Source organism: Simochromis diagramma, unplaced genomic scaffold (genome assembly GCF_900408965.1).
Source record: "Simochromis diagramma unplaced genomic scaffold, fSimDia1.1 OVJJ01000293.1, whole genome shotgun sequence".
NCBI lineage: Eukaryota > Metazoa > Chordata > Actinopteri > Cichliformes > Cichlidae > Simochromis > Simochromis diagramma.
This window is the reverse complement of record NW_024386801.1, coordinates 19,917,929-19,945,667: the sequence shown is the minus strand read 5'-3', so window position 1 is coordinate 19,945,667 and position 27,739 is coordinate 19,917,929. Positions and strand designations below refer to the sequence as shown.

At 41.2% G+C, this 27,739-nt stretch overlaps 1 protein-coding gene across 7 annotated transcripts in view; it reads right to left on the bottom strand.

Moving 5' to 3' along the window:
* Positions 1-27,739, bottom strand: part of LOC120730202 (transcription factor SOX-6-like) — a 104,488-nt gene that overhangs the window by 67,149 nt on the left and 9,600 nt on the right. For 3 of the 7 annotated variants that reach the window (XM_040026424.1, XM_040026426.1, XM_040026419.1), the window contains exons 2-5: positions 21,755-21,825; positions 19,072-19,154; positions 4,441-4,660; positions 334-544 (exon numbers count right to left, since the gene is read on the bottom strand). In XM_040026424.1, the coding sequence (XP_039882358.1) occupies positions 334-544; positions 4,441-4,660; positions 19,072-19,076 (436 nt within the window). In that variant the 5' untranslated portion in view covers positions 19,077-19,154; positions 21,755-21,825. The remainder of the gene's footprint in view (positions 1-333; positions 545-4,440; positions 4,661-19,071; positions 19,155-21,754; positions 21,826-27,739) is intronic. The other 4 variants (XM_040026420.1, XM_040026421.1, XM_040026422.1 and 1 more) reach the window with 2 other exon arrangements.

The window sequence follows — 27,739 nt, the reverse complement described above, 5'->3', positions numbered from 1 at the left end:
AATGGACAATATGGAAAATTTGTTTGAAATAAATAAAAAAAATGTTCCACTATGTGTTTAGACCATTTCTCTAACTCATTTAAGCTACTAAAACTCCCCCAAAGCCCTTCAGGTGAAACCAAAAAACCCACCCAAAGCAGCGCTGTTTCTTAGATGTATAAAGTTATCTTCAAGTTAGCTAAACTGAATGTTTATAAGTGGAAGAGCAGTGTTACTCCACAGCCTGCAGCTTCGAATAAAAGGCTAGCCTGAAATGTAAAGATTCAGGTCCACTGGTGATAAAACATACACACACACATAAACACACATATACACTGAAGACCTCTTTCTTACCGTCTTGCTCTGTCTTGGTCAGCTCCACGAGCTTCTTCTGTTTCAGTGTGTCCACCACGTCTGCCAGGCTCCCTTTGCGGCGCTCTGGCGTCCCAAAGGCGAGGCCAATCACAGGCTCCCCGCGATCCCTTGGACACTCCTCTGGCTTGGTTGGAGAGGTAGAGGTAGTCCGGTAAGAGTAGACTGAGCCACCTTTACTGCTTTCATTGTCCTTGGAAGAAATCGAAAATGAGAGTTCAAACCCACGAGCCATAGAAAGTAATTAAGTACTGCATATCTGTGAGAGAGCATTTCAATTCATGCAACAGTTTATTTTTAACACAGCTCAGACAAATGCGTCCCAAAGCTCTTTAATGTATCCCTGTAGTACTATTTGGGAGTGAGCCTGTACTTTATTTGCTCTACTGCGCTTTGCCTGGGCATGGGTCAGCTGGTGCTACATGCCAAATATCAGATTTAGGATTGCATTTTGCAAATGACAGAACATGACGAGCACAGTACTTGATCTATCTGTCATCAAAAACAACATGGTGATACTTCATTACATATCTTTATACTGCCAGGGTCACGTGTGTATAATCCACTGAGACACACTGTGAGAAGGCCAAGCCTGGCAAGTGTTTTTTCAGTTGAGGGTGCTTACACGTAAGGAGCAGCATGACCACAGAGACATGCAATCTGGTGCTGGTGGAAGTGGATTTGTGGAATAATTTAAAGCCAGTAAAGTGTTATAGTAGTCTGAGAAAAACCTTGATTTGTGTCTTTAATAGATTCATAATATATTCATTAATTACACATCGAGGTTTAACCCTACAGTCACACACAGACATCTCGGGTGATGCATATGATTGTTTTATACCTCTCTTTAGAATAAGAAAATAAATCCTGTTTTGGTCAAGGTGACAAAAATCAGACCTTTTGATAATGAATAGAATAGAATAGAATAGAATAGAATAGAATAGAATAGAATAGATCTTTATTGTAATTGTACATGTGCAATAACATGATGGGTGCTGGACATCAAATGTGCAGGAATAAAACATAAAAAGTAAGTCACCAGGAATAAATAATAATCAGGAGAAATATAATATATTGTATATAAACACAAGAGAAAAGCACACATTGGAGAACAAAGTGCTTGGAAGCAGTGCAAAAAAAAGAGTTGGTCTGAGCATACAGTTCATGTGTGAGTGGCCTGAGTGATGGGGTGATTGGTGAGGGTGGGTGGGTGGGCAGGAGTGGGGTGTGAGGGGGATAGTGTTTATTGACAGTCCGAATGGTTTCAGGGGAAGAAGCTGTTTGTGAGTCTGGAAATGTGGGACCTGATTGAATTGAGGTGCCGACCAGAGGGCAGCGGGTCAAAGAGGTCGTGGGCAGGGTGCAGGGCCCTGGTTTTCCTGAGACAGGAGGAGCTGGCGATGGCCTCCAGGGGTGGCAGAGGACAGCCAATTATTTTTTTGGGTGGTGTTGATTACCCTCTGAGAAGGCTTCCTGTTCTTAGTAGTGGCCCCTGCATACCCAGCACCAGTAGGAGAGCACACGCTCCACTGAAGAGCGGTAGAAGGCCAGCAGCAGCTTCCTGTCCAGGTTATTCTTCCTCAGGACACAGAGGAAGCGCAGCCACTGTTGGGCCTACTTTACCACTGTGGTGTCATCGACATACTTGACGCTGGTTGGGTAGGTTGGTGTACAGTCATATGTATGCAGGGGGGACCTTTAGGTGGTCCAGTTTGGTAGTGAGGATGTCTGGTATTATGGTGTTGAACACATAACTGTAGTCCACAAAGAGCATCCTCATCTAGCTCTTCCTGTTCTCCAGATAGTTCAGTGCTCTGTGAAGGGTGATGGTGATGGCATCCTTCGTGGAGCACAGGGGGTGCGAGGAAGGGGTGGCCTCAAACTGAGCAAAGGTGCTGAGCTCCTTTGCAAATTTGAGGCTGCTGTCAGGGGGTTGGGGGCTCTGGCCTTTGTAGTTGGTGAGGGCATGGATGGCTCTCCACACTTGGAGGAAGCCCTCTATCCTCCTCCTGTAGGCCTTCTTGACCTGTTTGATGTCCCTCCTGTCCAGTGTCACATTCTCTACATAGCACTTAATGTAGAAAGGGACAGACTGAGTGAAGGTCTCTAGGTCCTGCTGGTCTAAGATTGACCATGGACCAGATCAAAACAGTCCCGTAGCTGGAGAAGAGCATCATCTGGCAATGTTTTAATGACCTGGGTGCTTGGAGGAGTTTGTTTCCTGAGGGGGATGTAGGCAGGGGTGCGGAGCAGAGAGAGGTGGTTAGACTGTCCTAGGCTGTCACTCTGTAGCCATGCTTGATATTACTGTACACATGGTCCAGTGTACTGTCCCCCCTGGTAGGACACTTAACATTTTGGTGGAATTTGGAGAGCACAGATTTCAAACATGCCTTATTGAAGTCCCCAGCAACAATATGGACACCCTCCGGGTGCTCTCTCTGCTGTTTACTGATAATAAGTCGGAGGTGACTGAGTGCTGAGCTAACGTTATATCTGATGGGTTTTTGTCATTTATGGTGCATGACCCCAGCATGTGTGTCCCACTGTTGTCTGCTCTGCAGGGTTATGAGTTAAGCAAGAGGCACAAGGAGTCTATAATTATCTAAAGATAAGCCCTTCAGGATGACCACATTGTCCCACACAACATCCGACACTTTAGCACAGGTGCTCTAACACTGGGGTTATTTCTGGATACTTTCTCCTCCCCTTACAGAGTGGGGGGATCTCCAAGAACTTTAGGAGGCTTATGTTTCAAAGACAAGGGGCTTTGGCTAACAGCGGGATCTTAAGATGCCCTTGAAATGGCTCCAGGAGGCTCTGTTGTGCACTTTGTCTTTAAGCGGAAGATGCCTCTTTAATGAGGATTACGAGATAGTGTGTCACTCACGGATTGTTCAGGTGTGTTGGCTTTTTTTCCAGGTCTGCTCAAGAGTTATACAAGCAGGGTGGTGCAAGCTGTAATGTTTGATTCTCAGATCAGAAACGTGAATCACAAAGTTTTGTTTTAAGTTGACCCTCACTGTTGGAGGCTGGTGGGGCAGTGAAGTGAAGAAGGGTCGTTTACCCTTCTCTGTCCACAGCACGAGGACCTCCCATGTTTCACTGGCCAGTGGCTGCTTTGGGCAGTGTTGCAGCTTTACCTTATGACTTTTTACAGTTTGAAACATTGCACTTTGTTACTTTCTGACCCAGCACTACCTGTCCTCTTTCTGAACACTTGAAAAGATTATTTCGTTATAGGTTTTCACCAGTGTCCTGTGCTGGTCCATGAGGGATAATGGTTACACATGTGAGTGTGTAAGTTGGAGATAAAAATAGAGAGAAAAAAGGAAAAAATATAGAGTGAAAATTCAAATATTCATGAAAGATTTTGCCTTTAGGCAACTTTGAAGTCTGATACCGATGTTAAGTCAAGTTTTTGAATATTGTTATTAATGAATTACTGCATTTACAGCTCTTATTGTGCACTGGGCATGGGTCAGTATAACTGAGTAACAATTTCAAAATATCTAAAGAGCCATAATCATGCTTCAGTAACACAAGTAATTTTTAAAAATGGGACATTTTTCACCAAAATATTCAACTCTACCACAACAATGATACCAGAGGAAACTTTCCCCTTTCCTCAGAGGGTGAAGCCAAACACATTTTGCCCATTAGGGACCCACAGAACCTGAAGCCAAGTAACTAACACCTTAACAGACACACTCAAACACACATACAAACACACACACCAAAGCAGGCTGTGGAGATGAGAGGAGGCCAGGGGTATAACTCTCTAAACGAGATCCCTCACTGGGCTGCCTACAGCACTGCCTGTAGCACACAGGTGAGAAAGAACTACCGGTGCATGCGTGCGTGTCTGTGTGTGTGTGTGTCCATTACATCTTGTGCTCACTCAATAGTGCAAAAATATCATTAGGCATGAGCATTTGCACACCCTATGTATTCCTGCATATATTCTCACAGGTGTTTTATGATTTGTGAGCCCCGAGTGTGTACTCTGTGCACACACCCACATTTGTGTGAATCTGAGTTATAGTATTATGGTCAGTTTCTAAGCTCTTGGCCTAATTCACTTCTCACCATCACAGCAGGACTGACACTCTCCCACTCAGCGTCTGTTGGTTTCTCTCTGATTGGCTGCAGTTCATCTGGGTGGGACTGGTCATGCAAGGAAGGCGACACTGTCTCCTTTGGGCCGTCGTGCTCATCACCAACCCAGCCTGCACTGTCCTGACCAATCACTTCTGCTTCCTCGGGCGGTGGATGAAAGGGAGGCGTTGCTCGCATGGAAGACATCATTCTGGGAAGGAAAAAAAATTAAGGGTTTAACTTTGGTTTATGAACTACAGTTACGTCTACCAGGATGGATGCTCACTCAAGTGACACATGAACAGCTGCCGACTAGTGCTGCTGTTCTCACAACGATAAAGACTAAAAGATATTTGTCACCAGCCAGACTAAAGCCAAAACCTTCCTGGAAACCGTGATGCATTTTCTGTGGAAAACTGCAAACAATGACACACCAGCACGGGAAAATAGAGCAATGCTCCAAAACAAAAGACACAAAGTGTTTTGTTACATTTTGTTTTGACAGACATTCTTTTCATAACAATATTATCACAACTGGACTCTTCTTAAGTGCTGGAGGTTAGTTCGTGTAAATTAGCAGTATCATCAGTATCAAACTGTGCCAAAAATGCAGTTTTCTACTTTTAGTGTGTTAAATAATTTTAGATTTTATTTTTTTCCACCACTGACTGCACAAAAAAAGCCACAAAACACTGTTGGATGATTTCACAACCATGCATCGGAATCGATAATTCAAAGCCACAACTTTATTTAAATGCAGAGACATGAATGTGAAACATGTAATTATGGTTTAGTCACACACAAACAATTTAAAGTACATATCATATTTTTGGTATTTACTCAGGCACTCATGCAGCGCGACTCACATGTTTTCATCCTGAATGTACATCAAGCGTGCAAACACACACAAATCCACTCTCGTGGGGATAATCTATTAATCTATTATGCAGCATCAAGGCCTCTCATCACCTCGGAGCTGTTACAAAAGCAGACGCTATAGGCTGCCGAGTTTAAGTGGAAAAATCTCACTTTTTTCTAATATTAGTCTCAGACTGAGTCGCCAGGCTAATGCATCATTTTCTGTAATGATTTCCTTTCATTTGACTGTACTTGTGAGGACATTTGCTGACCACAGCTAAACCCTGCCTTCCTACGGGCTTAGACGAAAGGAGGTCTAATCTAAACACGGGCTCACTTGTCCTCAACATATATAGGAGTACACACAAGCGCAAATACACTAAATACATAAACAATTCTACATTAATAAACACAAATCTAAGCTAAACTGTTAGGTGACAACTGATGGATCAGCCTGCTCTGAGCTGGTTTTGCTGTGATTACTATAGCCGGTGCCACCCACCCTTCCACACACATGCACGCAAATGCATACGCACAGCTTCAGTGAAAAACTGATTACTACTTCAGCATCGGCTGCTCAGTAAGTCAGAGCAGGCTGTCTCTCTGATATCGCAGCCTCCTGGGTGCTCTTAAGTGTTACATCTGACCCTCAGTCAAATGTCTGAAAGGGTGGAGCGGGGGTGCAGTCTGAATGCACGAGGAGGGAGAAGAAGATGAAAAAGTATTTAATAGATAGAAGCAGTTAATAAAGAGTGAAATGAATCGAGGGAGCAAAAAAATAAAAAATAAAAATGCAAAGACCAGAAAAAAGATGGAGAGGACAGGAATGGGAAGCTCAGTTCCAGCGCAGGTCCAGACTGATTATTTGAGAACTGTTGTGCGTCCATTTGTGTGTACAGTATAGCTGAGTGATTTGCTCAGTGAATGCGAGGGTCGTAATGTTCCGTGCATGTTGTCTCCTACTACCTCTGGTGGAACACAGCTTCCACCGACTCTGCGATGCAGGAAAAATTAGAGGAGGGTGGATAGTGGCATGCTGTGAAAAGTGAGACCTGAAAACGTTAACAACCATTAATAGTCCATGATAGTCCTATAGACTGAAAACCATCAGAAATACAATGTAACCAATTTTACTGAGAAATTCTATACCTGTTCTCATTTATGTTGCTTTTTTCTTGTTACTTTTTACTTTACTGAACCTTATTATTGCAGTTTTACTGCAGTAATGAAATGCAGTTTATTTGATGCATGTAGGTTAATCCAGATGATATTTATTTTTTTTTTTTTTCAAGCTTTCAAACCCAATTTTAAGTAAGTCTGACGAGCCTTCTTTACAAATCATCCAAGTTTCAAAGTACAGGTTTTTATTCGTTTTACAACTGGCCAGCAGTGCCATCCATTCACAGCCAGATTTAAATTTAGTAGAATAGTGCGGGGTTTGAATTTCTCAGGCCTTCGTTGTATTACACAGCGATATGAGTGTAAGAGCCCAGACAACCAACAAACAGCAAACCATAATCCATGATCAACTCAGGTTATCCAAACTGGAGCGATGAGAGAGCGATGGGCAACTGGGGAGGGAGAATACAGAAGACAGCCTATATTTAGCTGACAATATTGCTGGTGCTGTGTTTATGAGGGAGCTTAAGACTTAGTTTCTTGGAACTGGTGTCTCATATGGCCAGGAATGCCCAGACTCTTAACTGCCAGTGATTGGGTTTCTCCATGCAACAGTACAGGGGTTTATTGGTAAGCATGGCAAGCAGGTCTTTTGTGATTAGAGCAAGAAAACGGTGTATTTCATGACCTGGTCATTAGACAGAGTAGCATGCTATACCAAAAAAAAAAAAAGATTATTTTAGTGCATGACAGAAATGTGGCTGATTTTTTACATTTTTCACATTACCTTCTAAAGCTACACTATGAAACTATGAACACATTTTTATATTTGCAAAAAAACCATCACAGTGAAAGAAAAGTGTTGAATAATGAAGCCAGAATGAAAGAAAAACATGTGATCATTTTTCTTTGTGTCACTGTTTTCTAAAGACAATAAGAGACTTAGAGAGTTAGGTGTATTTTTTTAGGCATGTTAGACAGCTGGACATGACAGTATATGTTAAAAATCAATTATGCTCTATAACTAATAACTAATCCTTGTTGTCTTTGAGCTGTATGGTCATAGTCGTCTGAGATTCTCAAAAAATATGAAACTGCACATTTATGTGTCCTAATTTAAAGAAGAAGCTTTTTTTTTTTGGTCTCGACACGACTCATTAACAAAATGTCGCCTGACACGTAGGCAGAAACTGAGTTATTATGGCTGAAAAGAAACAACCTTCCCCCAGTGAGACGGACAAAAAAGAAAGTCTTCCTATGCCGAGGCCCTCTCAGGAAACACTAATGTGATGGTAATGTTACACCAGTACCTGAAAAACAAATTCATTTTCACAGGCATCACTCCGAGGCTCTCCCAAAGCCTTTTCATATTGTCAGATATCTAGAAAAACATCAAGACTTTCCCCTGGAAACGGTTCTCCTGCCTAAGATGTTTCTTGGAAAGTGATACTGGTTAGATTGCCTGTTTGATAACTGAACAGAGCATGCACTGTTGAATGAGAAGTCTTAATTGTTCATCCCCGTGCATTTATAGTTTTTCTGCTTTGTTTTCCTTGTTTGCTTTGGTTGTTGTTGTTTTTGTTTTTTAATGTGACTCCAGGAATCCAACAAGCTGTTAATAGCATCATTATTAAATCTATGTAATATGCACGTTTTTCACCTACTGTCTTTAATAATCACAATAAATGTATGCCCAGCAATTTTTCTTTTTGGTTTATGGTCCTTTCTTTCCTTTGCTGTCGATGGAAATTTTTACAACCTTTAGCTCTCAAATGCACTCGGCAAATAAAGTGCTGGTGGTGGACAGCTATCTAAGTCTCCTTCTAAAACGTGGACAGTAACTTAGAATCCCTTTGTGTGTGGAAGAAAAACGAAAACCAGGGTCAGTATTTGGCAAGAAAGCGTTGTTCAGATCTGGCCTGGAACCTGGCGACTTGGCAGAAACAATCAGGCATTGTGGAGCGTGGACGGAGAGGGACCTGTGACAGATGAGAGCGGGAGAGAGAGGGCCCCCTCTTAGAAAAACAGTACACAAAGCGCCATTCAGAACCCAGGTCCCTTCTGCCACTTGTGGAGCTGGAGAAGGGCTCCGACAAAGGCCCCCAACTCAACCAATTGGGTGTAAAATCTCCAGCCGTCCCAGCTTTACAGAACTAAGGAAGTGGGAAATACCAAAGAGACAGAGAATAAGAAGAAAGGGAGAAAAAATCAGGAGAAAGAAAATAAGGACTTTTCTTGGAATTGTTTGTCTTTTGGACAGGCCCAACAAGAAAATAAGGTGAAAGAGACCAAACCGAAGAGTTTAAATGGAACACTGAGGCCCTTCTCCAAGTCTTTCTCTGCAAGAAAGATGACATTATCAATGGCATTCTCACAATACCATTTTGCATGTCTACAGATTATATGCCACTTTTAAACTCAACAAAGTAACACAGGGAGACGTTTGTAGAAAAAAGTGCTTGATGCTAAGAGCAGAGCAGTGGGCTAGTTTAGCCATGATGTTTAGCATTTTATTGGAGCATTAAACCACACTGCCACTGTCATTAAAAGTTCTCCATTACGCATGGAAAACTGTAGAAGCCATGCATTTCAAGTTTCTCAAAAGTTGTACATTATGACTGGTGTTTACAACAATAAATACAAGAACACAACAAAGCCCAGCAGAAGTGTTTTGGAGGTGACGTTAATGGGACAGAAACTAAAGCATATCAGTAATGTGTGTTTCGTATAAGACTGTAGATACATGTTTTTTATCAGCCGTTTACTGTTAGTTTCTCATTTCTGCAGCGTTTTTTTCCCATTTTCCGATGTTTTCTTAAGTTCCAGTTTCTTTGATCTGGCATACGTCAACATGAAATTCTGCATTGGCTTTCCAATAGAACATTCTCATAATGAAATTAAAAGTAGATGTAATATAAAATGAGCTGATATGAACCAGAAAAATTTCTTAAAATTCATGAACAACAAACAATATCCAAACATACTTGATTTTGTTAGTTCGCTTTGTTGAAAACGTAAGGAATTGTTTAGTGACCATCAATGAAGTTCATTGAGAATTCACAGGTGTGAATGGGTGATGTGGTTTCTTTCAATGGATAAATAAAGAAAAAGAGGGAGAACTGGACTTGATGAGAGCAGCTCCCCCAACTCCTAAATCTTATGTCTGTCTGGACTCTCATTAGATCATCGCAGAGCGCTGCAAACAGAGGGCACTGTCATAGGTCAGACATGTGGAATGTGAACACACACATGCTGCCCTGTTTTCTCCCAGAGATTTCTCATCATGGGTCTTTTGCCCAAAATAGAAAAGTTCAATAGCAGCAGCAGTTACCCCCCCAAACCAGCCAATTTCATCACTGGCTTAATAGCAAGAAAAGCAGTTTTGTTTTCTGAAACTCCAGCTCATTGGATTTCACTTACAGAGGCAGCTCTGTAGCTGTGCAGCCAACAAGTAGCTGTTCTATTTCACTGCTGTAGTTTCGTATCACACGCAAAGGCAGGTATTCTCTGACCTTTTCATGACTTAGGTGAAACAATGAAAGAAGGTATACAGTGGGCGGATGCTGTGCATGACTGTTGGGTCCCAGCAGTGTCTGCATCAATCAGCCATCACAGCCAAATCCTTCCACAAATCTCAGGTAAATAGAACTTATTGTGCGAGTATGTTACACTGAGCGGCTCTGTGTATTTACCACGTCAGAAAATATTTACAACCACAAGGCACTCAGAGGGGAAGGGTAGAAGAAGCATTTAGGCAAGGTACAAAGTACAAGCTTAGCTCTTATTTAACAGACTGGTGTGATTCTAAACTGTAAGAATATAATCTAATAGTTGAAAGAAAGCTTTTTTAAATTTCTAACTTTATTTAAACAATGCCATTTGCCTCTGTGAGGGCAGATGACGTCAATTTTTGTCTGCAACAGACACAACATGTTGCAGGTTTATTCATATAATTGGTTTAACAACTTGGTGTAACACAAGTGGTGGAGATGTTGGTATACAGTTTACATACCAGACATGCAATAGTTTGGAGGCAATGTTATAAATGTTTTTTTAACAGTGCCAACACAGAATTTCCACACTTTCACAAATGAACACAAAGAACACAGGGAAAACCCACACAGGCACAGGGGATAATGCTGCCCAACTAACTTACATAGAAAACATTTTATTTCTATCACGTCTGGAAATAGATTAAACAAACATATTTCTCTACATGAGAGACGGCCTTATTAACTGCTGATTGGTTATAAGGTGTAGTTTGTACCTTCAGTAATAATGTTAAACTGGTTCCACACAGTGAGATCAGAACTATAAAATGTTCAGTCTGTCAGATGAGCCACTGAAAATTAGTAAAACAAAAACAAAGACAGAAAAAGAAGATTTGGTGGATTTCTGTCATTTAATTAGCATTAACATACAATATCAGGTGCAATATGTTTATATACAATATATTTTAAAATCATGTTAATGATATAAAATTTTACTTGGAAAAAATTTTTTAATTTTTTTTTCCAAGTATCAATTTACAAAACAAAAAACAAAACAAGAAATCCTTCCTACTTTATGAGAATGTGGAAAGAAAATATTTTTATACTCCCCAGCATGAAAAAAATGCAGTTTAAGGATTTCATCTGTCATCATACGGACACCTGGAGCAAACACAGGATTTGATGTCCCCATTAGTCCTGCTGATGTAAAAATCTTAATCAAAGCCAACGGTGGAACGGTTACCAAATTATGAATGCATCGTTTGTCAAGTGGGCGTAAACACACTTCATTATGCTCAGGGCCTGTGTGTTCGGCCTCTGTACCTCGATGATGCCGGACTAAAACCGCAGACCCCCAGAAATCCAGAAGTGGCCTTAGTGACCAACACTCTCCCTTGTGCTTTTTATTTTTCCTGGCATGTGAACACACCCCTAGGTAACACAAATACAGTACACATATACATTTATCTACTTCATGGCAACGATACAGCGTAAACCAATGAAGAGACCATTGAAAACCAAAGTCAACACTCAGTGGCTCAAAGGGACTGTTTGTCTGCAGCCCCTCGCTCACAGTAGTTAGAAGCCCTGGTCAGTGTGAATATTTTCTGTTCTAAGGTATGCCTCATAATATGTCGCATTAACAAAGTCAAACAGCGGACATAATTATACCTAAAAATTTATAGTAACAAATACTGAAGGATTATAGAAGTACAAGGTATCTGTATAAGTTGGAAGCTTCCAAAAACTATTAAGAAACAGACTGTTTAATGAAGCACAATGTACAAAGTAAAGTATGTTTTTAATTGCTAATCGTGCTCAAAGGTGTAATTTCTTGTGAATATATGCATGCATATGCATATGCATTATAAATATAAGGCCACATCCAAAAGTTGAATCAAAACTATGAGTCTGAGTATTATGTAACTTTTAATAAAACTGAACATTCATAAACGAGCAAACCTATCAGGTATTGAAATATTTTATAGTGGAAACAAGGCTTACATTATGATGGCAATTACTTGAGAACCCTTGAAAACCAACACACATTTGTTTCTGTTCTGCTTGTTCGTTTAAATGTCTACACTTTTAAGCTTAAATTTCAAAACTTACATTTAACTACTGATTTTATCTACTGTTCTGATTTTATCTGTTTTGATTTTATATACTGTTTTGCTTGTTTGTTTGTTTGTTAATTAGTTAGTTTGTTTGTTTGCTTGTTTTAATCAATTTTAAATCATGCTTTTTATTTGTTTTTGTTTCTAATGTCTCTGTAAAGCACTTTGAATCACCTTGTTGTTGAATTGTGCTATACAAATAAACTTGCCTTGCCTTACACCAGCATGCGCTCGTCTATGATCTCACTTTCTGCTGACCTCTTTACACCTTTGATTTGTATCAGCTTAAAGCACACACAGCTTGCCATATGACAAACACCTTATGTGAGGTATTATGCTACAGTATATATCTGCGTGAGCTGATGGCACTAATTGAAGCAATCACCTTTGACCTCTGGAAGGCACCAGAAACCTTTGACCCCTTTGGGAATGAACATAACTCCACTGTGATGCACAAATAAGCTTGTTGCACAAGTTTTAAGCCTTGCTGTGCTTTGACCTCTGATATAGTCACTGAGAAGCTGTAAAGAAGGGTGAATCCAATTATCTTAAGAATAAAGACAAAACCATAAAGTCCTTCTTTTTCAGGAAGAAAGACATTAACTGTACTTGAACTCATCCTTAAGAACTGAGTCAATATTAAAGTGTTTCACTCTGCACAGATGCAACTGGGTGCGGTTAAAATATCTCAGAAGAATGCAAATATATTTACTAAATCAAATACATTAAGGAGATTAACCAATCAAATTGGGTTCATTTTCCAGAGGATTAAGTTTCAAAAGTATATTTCAGGGTGACAGCGGCAGTACAAAGTTATCACAGAAGCTTGTGGCGATACAACAGCTGCCCTCACACATGAGTGATCACATTAGCCCAGAGGCAAGCAGCAGAAAAAAGCTTTAATAAGTCATTTTAGGACTCGAGGGTCTCGCTAAGTTTGAGAACAATCATCAGACACGCTCAGACATGTTCAGTGTTCTTCAGTCTTAATTTACTGCATTGGTTTACCCTGTTCAAAGTTATAATTCATAAATTGTTGACTTAAGAGGATATAATGGTCCAGAAGAATTCAGGTCTCAGAAACGCATCACTGATATGACGTGCCGAAAAAACACCCTGAAAAATGCTCTTCGTTAGGAAAAAAAGCACAGCAATCCTAAAAAACAGTAAATGTTTATAGCATCTTTGAACACAAGGGTGAAAAGACATAATCAGCACTAATACCCAGATACAGTGCTCTGAAAAAGGACCGGACGATCTCAATTAGTGACAAATTCCGTTTGAGCAGATTTTCAGCAATAGTATTTTTTTAAATGCCTCCAATGCTTTAAATGCTTAGATCGTGCCATTGTAATGGAAAACCAAAATCCTTTAAAACTTTGATGCAAACAAAAGAATTAGAATCAAACAAGCAGCTCTAGTGTGTCACATCATCTGCAGGAGCGTCCAAACAGGTGGCTTTTAGAGCACCCGGGAGGCGCGAAAGCCTGCTAATCCTAGATTAGGACTGACAAGTCGTTTCACTGCATGTCCCCATTGTAATCCCAGTTGCTGCTCTATCCGCTGACAATAAGCTTTGTTCCCTATCTGAGAAAGAGCTTTGACGATTTGTTAGCATGAAATGAATGCATTATTCAGGCGCATGCTACTTTCAGTCAGTCAATAAAAACATAGTTTTATTCAATTATTAACCATTTTAAATGCATAATGTGTACAGATGGCCCTACCAAGTCATCTTTGCTAAGAACATGGGGCTTTGCTTCAATTCATTTTGATAGTGGCTAACATGTACGCAACATGCAAGGAGTAAAGATGGTGGGAATGTGATTGCATTTTTAATGTATCAGATGCTTATAGATGCATGTAGCCGAAACTGCAAATCCAAGAATATAAGATCTTTACATTTTCCTAAAGTGAAGTTAATATTATGAAATTATCTTTCCGATTAAAGCGTACATTGTGTGTCTTCCTCATCCTTTACAGCAACATTGTTGCAGATGTCTGTTCTATGTGCATTTGTGTTCCCTCACATTAACCCTGAAGGTACCAGCAGGGAAGTTTTCAGTGCTGCTTTTTGAATATTTTAAATGTTTCATTCCTTTTTTTTCTTTGTCCAATTGTGTCATTTATACACTGAATTTACAATGTGGCTCGTTTTACAATAAAAAGCAGCAATAACAAAAAAACATTTCCTCAGTTATTTACATTAACACTTTTTAAATTAAAATGGAAATTTTAAAAAAGGACATTTTTCAAATGTACTTTTTTAATTACTAAATTCATTTTCAAACTTGCTTGCCATCTGTTTTTTCATAAGAAAGGCTACTTTGTCTACATATGCAGAACCTCATGGTTAAATTGAACATTCAAGAAGACAAATTATTGGTGATACATATATATAAATATATATATATTTCAATGTGTGTATTGTGTGTGTGTGTGAAATTATTTAAATGACAGTTATGCATGAAGTGATAGTTAATATTTGATACTTTGGATGAGTCAATAAACACTTGTATACTGTAGCAGAGAGAAATGAAATACTGAAGAGACAGCCCTGTAGCTGGTTTAGAAGAAAACAGGCAGTAAAAAACAGAATAGGTCACAGTGCATTTTTTTGTCTGGAATATGAAGAATGTAAAAACACATATAAAACTATACACAGCCACAGCCTTGGGTGTCGAGAGGTGTGTGTGCGTGCTCCAAGATCAGAGCCTCTTTAAACCACACAAAGTATCCATTGTCCTACCTTGCAGAGAATATACATTGTTCATGGTGCACAAGGCCTAACTTCAAACTAGGTTGTTAATCTAGCCAATCACAGCAGTCGATGTTCACAATGACTTAAGTCCTTGAAACAGGGCAAATATTTAATACTAAGGTGGAGTTGGTCGTTCCAGAAAGACTGATGTCAGCCGTGGACAGTCTATCGATTGTGCATAATATAATGAAATCCATCTTACATTTGTTTATCTGACTAGTGGATGATATGAACATTCTGGCACACAAGCAACACAAGGCATGTTTTCAGTTAGTTTGGAATGGACAGGAAAAGGCAAGTATAGCAGTAAGACACAAAGAAGAAGAAGGAGCTATAGCACGTCTTCCACTGGAAAGCAAAATAACCACGGGCAATGAATCAAAATAATTTACAAAAAGAACTTGGATTGGGTGGAGCGCTTTATGCGAGTGTGTAAATATCCCTCTCTGCTTGCTCTCAGTTCGTGGTTGGACTTGAATGTGACGGTTACTCGTCCAGCTGCTTGATTTTTATCGCATTAAGTAACATATCTGGACAAAGGTCTCACGGGACCCGCACAAGAATTTCACAGTTGCTGGAAGGGAGCAATGTTTTTAATACGGCAGAGTTTCTTTTCTGCCTGGTGCCACTGGATGATTCTCGTCCTCTGTACGCTCGCTCTCTCTCTCGCTGTACAGCTGTTTTACTCTCCATCACAGCACTGGGCATGCAGGCTGTAAATCACAATTAGGGGGTTCATTAGATATGGCTGATTTATTAAGGCCCAGGGCTTGTCTCTGAGCCTTTCAGCCATATATTAGCTAACTAAAGATCTCATACATAGTTATGAGACATGCTGTTTACTGTATGGCATATAGGGTCATATGCCAATAGACATTAATTATTGAGTAAGACTCCATAGGTTAAATTAATAGCATCCAGGCGATAAATCATTTGGATTTGTGTATTTTTCTTCAGCGACGCCTGTGTGGCACGCTTTTTTTCTGCATATCTGAGCGTGTATCTTTTTTATATAACAACAAACTGGCAGCAGCATCAAAATCTGTCTCTATTATCAGCAAGCAAACCGGCATTTGAAAAGGAGCCAAGTATTTTGGAGCCTTATCCAAAGGCTTTGACAAACATGCTCTAGAGCTGCTCGCCCTCTTAAACACAAGCACATAAATTTGGCCTGCATTCATTTCCCAGTTACTTCAGTCTTAAGTGTCTCTGGTATACATAATACAGCATTGTTACCCCTGTAAATTATCGCATTGTGTGTCAGCTTTTGTCAATTGCCTGAAAACACAAACCTCAATAAGGTGGTGTACATACTCTGAGTTATTTCAATTTAAATGTTCCGGCCTGCTATGCTTCGTCTGCCTGTACTGAATGCCTAAACTTAGTAAAGTACATCAGAAAAGCATTGCAAAAACATCCTGAAACTGCTAATCAAGCAACTTTTGATTTCGAAAACAGCCTTTCACAAACTTGGGCTGCTATCCAAAAATTGCTTGTGTTATTTCTTGTTCCTCCTTACATACCAGCATGCCTGCTCATCCCATGTCACCTTATAGGCCAAGATAGTCCTATGATTAGTTACAGCTTGAACAGGTGAGCTTCAACTTGTTCAGACCTACTTATAGTGAAATCCTATTGTTAAGAATAGAAGAGGGTTTACAGACACAGAATAGATGGGAAGAAGCAATAAACAAAGTCTTGATTCCCTCTAAACCCTCACAGTGCTTAAAAAGACGCTTATATCATAAGATCAGTCGGACATAGCCTAACTGCATATACTCGCCTGCAGGATAAAATAAAGCTAAACATCAGCTACGATTCTGTGTCAGGTGAATGTGTGTGATGGAGTCACTCATGAAGGCTTTAATTTCATGTAGCATTTGTAGCATTTTGGTTGTGTCAGTTTCTAACTTTTTCATGATTAAAATGCTAATTATTATTGTTGTTTTCAAAATATTAAAAAAAACTGTAACATCAGCCAGTCATAATTTCTCACCATCAAGTTTACAACGTTAGATGGAACCTGTGTATATTGAGCCCCTTTGGTTTAAAAAAAAATTGTTTTTCAACACCAACGTTAAGCTCCTAAGACTCATAAATGCATGCAGCATTTAAAGGTTACTAATCTAAGCACAGGCATGTACTTGGAAACTCAGCACATACTTTCTTCTCGCTGACTCTTGCTACATAACTAATCGAGGGTGACAGAGAACAAAGGAGAAGATTAGAGGATTTAACGTGCGACACACAGCCACAGGTCAGCAGGAGGTTTAGTCTCTAACTGTGATTATGGGCAAGCAGGTGTCATCAGAAGAAGTAGCCAAAGACAGCGCATCTATGCCCTGCTGAACTGCTTGTTTCAGTCCCAGTGGGTCAGGCCTGCGACACAAGAATGTTGTGTAGCTGGGTAAAACTCAGAGACATTACTTAAACCACTGACACTGCTCGACTCTGACAGCTCCAGTCGGTGTAAGCCTTTGTTTGGTACTAAATAAACATTCAAATTTACTCCAAGGACTCTTTTATTACAGTGAAAGGCGCTGTCTTACTACTGCATGCCTAATATAATATGAATAACAAGCTTGTTATTTGTAAAACCGAAGTGATTCCTTGAACTTATTTTCTCATTTCAAAGTCCTTTCTGAAAACTTTCTGTGTATAAAGTCAGATGAATGGATTATGAAACGTGGCTCAGTTTTCAGCTTGTTGTCTCACGAGCTTTGAGAACATTTGTATCATTAGCTGTAGTCGTCCAGCTACTTTATCAGCGTGGCCTCTAATTGCTCGACGGCACGGTTGATGTTGACGCTAACCAGGAGCGATGTCATCCATCCTCTCCTGCTACAATGGGGGTCATTGGATTAAGTTCGAGCAGGCTTTGTTAAAAGCTGGCGCAAATCTAATCAAGGGAGAGACCTCAATTATGCTAGTATGTACTTAAATGATCAGATCACTAAATTTGTAGGAGGGGGTTGGCCACTGCAGGAATGCAATCAGCGGCCATTAGGGCAAGTTAATTTTTGCTGATGGCAGCTTTCAAATGAGATGCAGGATTTTACTTTAATGAGAATACTGTAATTATGAGGCTGCTATGCTGTTGTGTGATGCTGCAGTGAACTGTATTCAGGGTTGCTTAAATTTTGATCGTAAATATAAAGCTGAGACAAGTCTCTTAACAGCAAGTGCTTGCACTGCAGGAGAGCCATTGTTGCAGATGTGCTGTTTGCTTTTTGACCTTCCTTCTTTCCACCTACACAGTCAACACAACATTCAAACACAAGGTATTTAAAACCCACTGTTTTTAATGAAGTGTTGAAGGAAACCAAACAGCTGAAAAAAAAAAACTCATTCCAGCTACGGCATGTTCAAGAATGCAAAGAGGTATAGAAGCATATTGTCTGAAGAGAATAATATGCTGGATCACTGTGATCTAAGGACCCGGTGACATCTCCTGTAGCACAAACCACAACAGAGAGGCTGACCCTGGCCTCAGACCTCCATGACCCATGGCAGGTAAAACAGAAACCAATCATTCTTAACGTCAGTGAGTTTGCCGGCACTCCTTAACAGGAGGCCCGAGGTCTGAGTGTAGCAGCAGTTACCAAAAAAAAAAAAGATAAAATGGGCAAACACGCATTGGAAACACTTACAGTCCAGACACATATGCAAATAACCATGAGCAGGTTCCTTTCCAGTATTTTTTTTTTTTTTTGAGTGGAAATTTGAACATAAAATCACACAAAACCTTTGACACCTTTTTTAATCTATGAAGAAATTCTTAAGCAGCAGCTGAAACACAAAGTGAATAATGGGAATAATGAAAGTGTTGCTTCATTTCACAACAGTTCAAGACAAGATCTGGATATCTGCAAATACTGAAATGTTTCTGTATATCGATGCAAAATGATTTTGTAACTTTTGCAGCAACAAATATTTATGAATATTTTTTGCTGCAACTGCGGAAACAAACTCCCAAAATGATAAAGAGTTACTGATTACTAATGGAGCCAATAGCAGAGGAAATGCAAGAAATATTCCCGCGTGCTAAACCTTTTTTCACAGACACTCGCCACTCATCATCAGTAGTCTGCAGTTCAACTTTGCCAACTGTGTCTCTGATCCAGGGATTAAAGTCAACAGCCTTCCATGTGAAGCAGGATGTGGATGTAAGAACCAGCTCGATAAATCAAAGGTTAAAATATAGATCCAAACTGAGGTCCCTCTCCTACACCTCCCTGCTTTCTCCCTCTGCCTGATCATCCAGCTTGCGCATTACCTCATCAGAGGAGGATCTGCCTAAAGCCACAGCGGTCACACAACAGACAAAAGCGCTCATCTCCAGGAAGCCGCTGCCGCTGCCTGTGGTTTTGGAGAGAGGAGAAGAGAAGGGAAAAAGTGACTAAGCCCCACGGCTCCTTTCTTCTCTCTGCAGACTTAGGGATAAACGGAGGGATAAAGCACAGGGGGAGATAATATTTAGAGCAGGCCCCATTTCAAGGGCAATAGAAGAGAGAAAGTGGGGTATGAGCTTGGGTGGTTTGGGAAGTAGCCACAAGGGTCGGTCTATAATGTTACTGGCAGAGGGCCTTGCACCATGGACTTATGTGTAAGTGGGGAGGAACTGCTGCTGGCTTGGCCCTGCCTTAAAGCCAGGGCTGCTGCAGCTCCACGAGCCTCTTCAAAGAAAACCAGATGGGCCTCTGATGGGATGTTGATGAGGCATGAGTGTGCAAAACACCAACGCACATGCAAGCACAAACACATATAGGAAACAACAACATACATAACACTCACGCATATGTACTCTAGCAGTTCACTTCTCTTTTCCCATCCCTGAAAATATCCTGTCCACCACAGAAAAGTCATATGTGTGGATGAATCAGAACAGTAAACTAATTGTTCAACTTGAAGAGGACACAACAGAGTTCTGCTAACATAAGATTAACATGAGGTTAACTGCGTAATGTTAACTAAGCAACACTAAATGTTGTTAGATGCTGCCCATTAGCAGTAATGCAGCTGAGTTCTCACACAAAGCTAAAGTCAAATGTCGTGGAGCAGATAAGGACATTTTCCTGGGGGAGGCCAAACAGGTAACCTCAGTGGGTTCATTAGCTTATTAGCTCATTTGTTTACTACGAATCATCCCAACAGCTGCTTGCTGTCTGGTAACTTGTCTAACTCTTTGCAAATGACTTCTATTACAGCAGCTATGTGTAACAACAGAGCTCTGAACACAGGGCTATCATTCTGCATAAAGTGGTCTTCCTTACTGCTCATTACGGCTCTGATTGAGATTTTCAGAAGACCACACTAATATCGCCTACAGCTTGAAATCCCGTGCTGTGGACATGGTGTGTCAGTTTATGGGTATATAACCTCTGATCCTAATTTCTTCATGGAGCATTAAAACATTTTGGATTCACCGAAAAAGGAAGAAGAAAAATGTAGTTTTCCACACACTGAATGTGAACACGCGATAATCGACATTATCCTGTTTCACATTTGGAGCACTGCTCAGTGACGCCACAGACACATAACTGCTCTTCTGATCCTTCGCTGGATATTTATAGCAAGTTAAGGCTTCAATTTTTGTAACTCAAGCACACAACATCCTCTTCCTTCCAAAGTCCTGTGAAACAAAGATGCCATAAATCATCACTGTCACGACAGGATTGGTACCCAATAAAGACTGTGATTTTGTTACGAGGGTCCACTTGTCATCTTACCGTTATGTTATTGGATTTGAAAAGCAATTGCATGTTAAAAGACAGAATAATTTGATTTTGAGTTTGCAAATCAGCTGATGAAATTAAGGATGTTTGATAGAATTATAAGCGAGCCTAAGTCACCTGGGTTTTTTTCCCCCAATCTCTATACAGTTCCTTACTTCAGCGCTTTTATCTATGATAAAAACAAATCTGTGAAAGGATTCCACAGAGCCACAATATTGCTCCCTAAATTGCTCTAGTTGATCATTCTTTTTAGTTTAACCAAAGTGGTGCTTTCTTTGATTTTTACTCATACTTCAGAGGGATGAAGGGGTAAGTACACTCAGTAATCAATCCATCCATCTTCTTAACCACTTTCTTCTCTCTTTATCTTTCTTTCCATCCGTAACCTGGCTTATTTATCTTGTGACCTCTTGCACTGGTCCCATACCCAGGTAGCAAACCGCAGTTCTAGTTTGTGATAAAAGATGATCTGACCTACCAGTGACACAAGGGGCACTAGACAGGGCCTTAATAGGTATTCTTAAACAGGAGGATTAGCCAGATGGTCAGATCACTCTTTTCTTCAACCTCTGCCATCTGTACATTTCATATGTCTCTGCTGAAACCACTGAGATCAGCCCCAGCGATTTCACCCGATTAATTTAGGCTAGTGTTACCTGCAGCACTATTTGACTCCAGATATAATCTTTATTGCTCACAGAGAGAAAGTCCATTAAAAGGCACACTGTAGGTCCCAGCAGCGAGAGGTTCCTGGAGTGATGCCTGTGGGAGCCTTTAAAAGACCCCTTTCTTCACCCAAGTGAAAGCGGCAATTGAGGGCACACAGGACAGAACACTACCAGGAGTGGAGGTCTGCATTTGCTGTGAAACAAAATCAAAAGCAGTCTGTCTGTAGCAACGGAGGAGTGAGAGGTGGCTGACAAGCAAATAGCTGGATACAGTTTTGTTAACATGGGCTAGCATTCACACACACACGCGCACACACACACACGCAACTCAGGTAACACAACCACTGGTGCAAAACCTGGCATGTTCAAACACCAGCGAGAGCCGCTCTGTGCTGCTCTGCCAAAACAATAGTGTTTTCTCTGCAACAGCTTATCATCTGCCTTGTTACTGAAGCTGTTATCCGAGGTGCCAAGCAGTGGCACAAAATCACAAAGAAGCTGGCGGTGATACAGTGCAAGAAAGTACTTGTCATGTCAGTGGATGAGGAAAACTTACAGAAATAAGAGGCTTCAGCTCCAACACCCTCTTCACACTTAAGGATGCACTTTAAAATTCATGAACATCACCTAGAATAGAGCAAAACAGACAAAAACAAGGAATATTTTGTCAGATAACATCTATGATGAGATGAAAACTGACATTTTATGTGACCCTCCAGGGTGACAGCCTTGCCATGCAAATCAGGAAATATTTTTCAGTGCTACATTTTTTGCATCACGCCAGCAATGGTTTGACAAACTATGAAAATTTGAATTGGGATCTGTTCTTGGAGCACAGTGAACACTCTCACCCCACCTGGGAGCTCTCTGTAGCGGATGTTCATGACAGAACAGAGCTCCTGTATCAAGTCCGCGGCAGACCCAACAGAGGATCAGTGTATTTCTTTCGCAGCACTTTCCCCTGCACAAACAGCGGCGCACACTGAGCCACGCAAAGCCCAACAAATGACAAACAACGTGATTCTTGTACGCGGCTTTGAAGTTTAAAAAAAAGAAGAAGAAATTGGCTGAAATCTGTCTTAATGTGGTTAGCGATGTCTGATATTTTCTTTTAAAAGCTGATTCCAGCGAGAGCACGGAAAAGAAATCTCTCATCAGGTGGACAGCTCACCATTCCTAAAATAAACCACTCTCACTCCCGAAGCTAACCGGGGGTCAGCCTCATTATAGCCTCACTCACACACACACACAAGTGCAAACCACAAGCAGTCATTTGCTACACCGGATAATAACAAATAATGACAACACTTTGAAGGTACCATGATCAGGATGGAGTGAGTCATCACTCTGAGGGAGCCCCAGGATGAGAGAGAGATAGTCATAATTAAGAGAGGAAGGTCATTAATTTGTGAAAGAAAGAACTGACCAGGATAAGGAGGCTCTTAAAGAGAGAGTCTGTGCAGACAACGACAGACAAAGCAATTAAACACACCAAAGCAGCATTTTTCTGATGCCGCTCATCATCAAGTCACCCAAACACAGCATCTAAGTGCTACAAAGGGGGCCATACAAACACCCCTTTGATTCTACCATTTGAGCCTAATTGAGAACAACGAAGAAAAAAGCAAACACTGGGCTTATATGATCTTTTATTCATGTCTTTAATCAGCCAAATGATTCTCTCGTAGAAGCATTTTTCTCTCAGGGCACAATTAAATCTGAATCTTATTCTGAACGGAGAAAATCAAAGAAGTTCTGATAATAAAACCGATAACAAATAATGGGTAAAAACACATTTTGGTGAAACATCCCTGCAAACATTTCTGTAAGATGCAACTCTCTTTGTGTGTCTCTCTGTCTTTGCCTTGAGCAGCCACTGACTCAAAAAGCCACTTTCTCAATCAAGTGACTGCGAGTTGGATTCCCCTGTGCAGCGTTCACACTCCGCAGCTCTCGCTGACCGGTCTGAACACGTTCCAGATGTCTGCAGAACCAGTTATTCTGTTTCCTCTCTTTCTTTTTAACCCCCCCTCTCTCTCTCCCTCTTTTCCCCCGTCATTCCTCCGTCCACACACCCTGCCACTCATCTGCAGATGGCAGATCTGACACCTGGAGGATGCTGGGTAATCGGAGAGACAGCTGGCTGTCCAGTAGAGGAGCACTGCCGCAAAAAATACACAGACTCAGCAAAAATCCTGTGTGCAAGGACCCACTCGCTTATGCTGGTGTGCGTGTTTTCTGCAGGATTTCTGCACATGTCCACATGTGCATATGCAATGTGTAAACAGTGCTTATACCCAACGGATCTGCTATAAATGTGTGTACTGTAGAGCCTGAAATATAAAAGAACAAAAAGAGAGCTAGTCATCTGAAGTAAATTAATGCAGGAATTATTTACCCAGTTCTTCGCTGGAAGCAGTGAGCACTCAAATGGACGTTTATAGACCAGGTGACACACACTGGCTGTTTTTATTTTTCCCTTTAATACGTTGTGCTTGCACACTCATGCTCAGTTGCTGCTCTTCACTTTGTCAGATCCTCATCTCAGGGAGGACCTGACATAGGAGATCCAGGCTATAGAGCCATTCCAGGCTTCTCCTGACAACTGCAGGAAGTAACAGCTACCTTTTTGGCCCACTGTCCAACAGCTGTAAAATGGCACATGTCACCCTACAGTTGAGCCTGCTGCAGGGGGGGGGGAAGTGTCTGATATTTGCAATAGATACTGAAAACAGCAAAACAAAAAGTCTGAGACAAAAGACAAAAACCAAAGCTGTGACATCATTGCATTAGGGAACTTTTTTGTAAGAAAAAGAGGTGAGCAATACCGTGCACGAAGATACCCTGTGTTATGTTCACAGCGAGGCCAGCACCTGCACAATGAATGCACGCATTCACGCAACAAAATATGCGCAGTCCCAAATGTTGTCTTGTTGCAGCTGTCAATGCCACTTGTGCAATCGTGGACACACTGGAGAAAGAACAATGGAACTCTATTAGGCGGAAGCGCTCTCAATGAGCGTGGCGCTGCATGAGGCTCTGTGCTGCCACTTCCATGTCTGCACCGTAGGAAACAGTGCATGGTTCCAGCTAATCATATGGGCAATTAAACCAAAATGAGGTTCACTTGACCCATAAATGATGAGCTTATAGCACACACTGCCTCTCTGAGGGCCACTGGCCATGTCATCCAGGCCTTGTAATGTTTCAGAGATTATTTTTTTAGTATTTTCACTCTGGGTCCGTAAGAAGGGAAACATGCTGTGTGCAACTATTAGCACTGAACTCTTAAATCTGTGCACTATGAAACTGTGACAGACATATAGACAGTGCTTCTGAGGTTGTATGATTCATTCATCACAGTTTACAAATATTAGTTTGACAAAAAAAACTTTTACACAAATTATTTGTTCTATGAATTTCAATTTTTAAGAATACTGCTGCTGTCTTTACTCTGTCCTTGAAGCGTGACATCCTAAATGAAACAACGTAGCTTGTACAACAAGTCCTAAAGCAAAACAATGTGCTGCTATTCCTGCCTTTCGCTAAACTATACACACCTAGATATTCAAGCAATAAAGTGAAGATGGATGGATGGATGGATGGATGGATGGATGGATGGATGGATGGATGGATAGATAGATAGATAGATAGATAGATAGATAGATAGATAGATAGATAGATAGATAGATAGATAGATAGATAGATAGATAGATAGATAGAAGCTAGCTGGTTTTAGACTGCTAAAACACTTAGTTAAGTCGAGGAATGGATAATGTTTCCTTATTATGTCAGCAGGAGAAGAAAGGATTGAAGTCTTGCACGTGGGTGGCCAAACTGCTACAGAATTTTTTTTACATTTTTTTTTTAAAGGTGCAACAAGGGAAGGGGATGTTTGCATGAGTGAAAAGCCTTTGTGTTCCCTTCACGGAATACCTGGGCGAACATTACAGAAGCTTAAGTGACAACACGCATTTCTCTCCCAAGTCGCTGTTAACATGAAATATTGCTAAAGTTAAAGGTGGGAGGGAGACAGAGGACGGTAGGGGCAAGCGCCAGCACATATGTCTAAACCTCACCCCTCTGCTCACCACCCTTAGGAGATTACATTATGGTGCTCACCATTGTCCCGCTTCTTCAAGACAAAGCCTGTTCCACTGTGCAAACAGCGCGCCTTGGAAAGATTGTAAAAACAAGAGGTGAATGTCAAAGGCAAAAGTGAATAGGATCTCTCCCTTCTTTTGTCGAGCTGGTGAGGTATGCACAAACACATCGCTGCGTGACAGAGAAGAAAGGAGGGCCTTGTGAAGGAAGGAGCTGGAAGAAGTTGGAGCGTCTTCGCATGAAAAGGCCAAAACCGTGAGAAGTTGCCTGCTTGACTCCTGGGCCTATTGAAAACTCCCATACGCAAGCATTTGGATGAAAGACCCCCAGAATACACAAGGCATTACTCTGAAGACAAAACACAAAGAATGGAATGGTGACCTCTGGATGCCAAGAACACAGAGACTGCAAAATGCTTCTGTGTCCAAGAGAAGAGGAAAAAAAACTAGCACACAATAACATAGTCATCAAGAAACGTGTTAATTTACCCCAAAATGATATCAGATGCATGAAGACACGCCAGTCTTTGCAAAGCTTCCAGTGTCCCGGCCTAAAGTCAACCTTGTCACGACCCAAACAAGGCTTTAACTGTCAGGGGCAATTAATGAGGGCGACCTCAGCTCCCTCTAATTTACAAGGCCAGCGCCAGTCTGTAATTAATTGCTGCGTGCATAAATGTAAATGAGTCCACTGGGGAAGTAGAAGGAGGGGGGGGGGGAAAGGGCTGTCAGGCCAATATTCCAGTGGGGAGCAATCTGCTAGAGAGGGAAATGATTTAGAGGACAGCACACAAATCTGCTGCTCCGTAAAACACGAAGAAGCTGAATGTGAGGGGAGACTTGTTGAGATGGAGGAGGTGGTCGTCAGGATTGGTAGAAAAAACAACGGGAATAACTGCGGTGGCAATAAATATCAACCGTTTTATTCCAGTTGTCTTTTCTCCATACGTCCGCTTCAAAGATACGGTTTATCTCATCACCAGAACAAAAAGAAAAACACCATCTCACACTGCTCCTGAGTGCTACTTTGTGGCAAAATGTTTCTTTCTTTTTTCTTTTTTCATGCACACATTTTATTTTATAGAATTCTAAACCATGATGTCAACATTTATTACTTTATTTCTCCACAGTTCTGTAAATTTTTTTGACCTTTCAGTTTACCTCTCTTAGACTTAAAATTTCCTTTTCAGCCTAAAAAAAATAATCACGGGTTAACACACGTGCACACGTTTGCATTTGGGTTGCACCGTCCCAGGAACATCTTGTGGGCGTCACAACGAACTTTAGAGGTGGAACTTTAGCAACTTGATGCGACCTCTGACAAATCATTATCCCAACATGTAACCGTTATGTTCCATAAGATTTTGCTGAATATTTCATTCTCTCTGCGGCATGACTCACTCCATCGTCACCGTCCCTAAGTTAGATCTTATTCTCTGGCACAAAGGGTGGTGAAGCATGTTCACAAAGCACATGAAAAATCAAAGAGGGGGCAGGCAGAGGAAACATGTATGAAAATTACAATAGCCGCTGTCATGCATAAATCTCCTGCACAAAGGGCCGCCTCTTAACTTCTTTTGTTTGGGCCATAAACAAACAGGTACAGGAACCATTGTCTGGTCAAAGTTGCACAAATGTGAGGAAAAACAAACATTAGATGCACAATGTAGTGCAGAGACAGCTAAAGACACAGGCATGCGCACACACACACACACACACACAGACGTGGCGGGCGGCGCAGCAGCTACAGTAACATCTTTACAACATAAGCTCCTTTTCACTACAGCGCTCAACAAAGGCAAATGAGATTTTTCCTACAGCGGGCCTCCAGCAATAACAAGTGACATCACAGGCCCGTCTATGTATGTTTCCCATATTTAACGGGGAGAAACAGCGTTAGCTCCTCCAGAATGATACTAAACAGCTTGCTGAGGCAGCATGTTTCCCTCTTGCAGTGGCAGGCACCATCAACTTGAAGGACTGAGGCAAAAGGCCATTTCATTTTGTCACACACCGGCTTGTGAGCCAGTGCGACTGCCCTGAGCGCTTCTTTGCTGTGTTTAATCATTTCATTTAAGTTCCTCTCAAAATGTGCCGTTCATGTTAGATACCATCAACAGGTGGGGCTCCTGAAGACCCTGATGGCTCACAGCAGAGTAAACACACACAGTGCTGCTAACACCAGTCACCATATCGTGTGTATTCTTGTGTGTGAAACCGTCCAGCGTAAATGTCAGCAGGTGATACTGCTGTCCACCCAGCCATCTAAAATGCGTTGGCCCGAGTGGAGGAAACCTGATGTCTGAGCTCGGTCAGCTCGATACCCGAGCCAGCGCCACTCCTCTGCATCTCGTCATCGCTGAACACCACACACCCCATTTCTGCTAATCCAACAGTATGTACAGAACATAGCATGCCATATACAAACAGGCATGAGC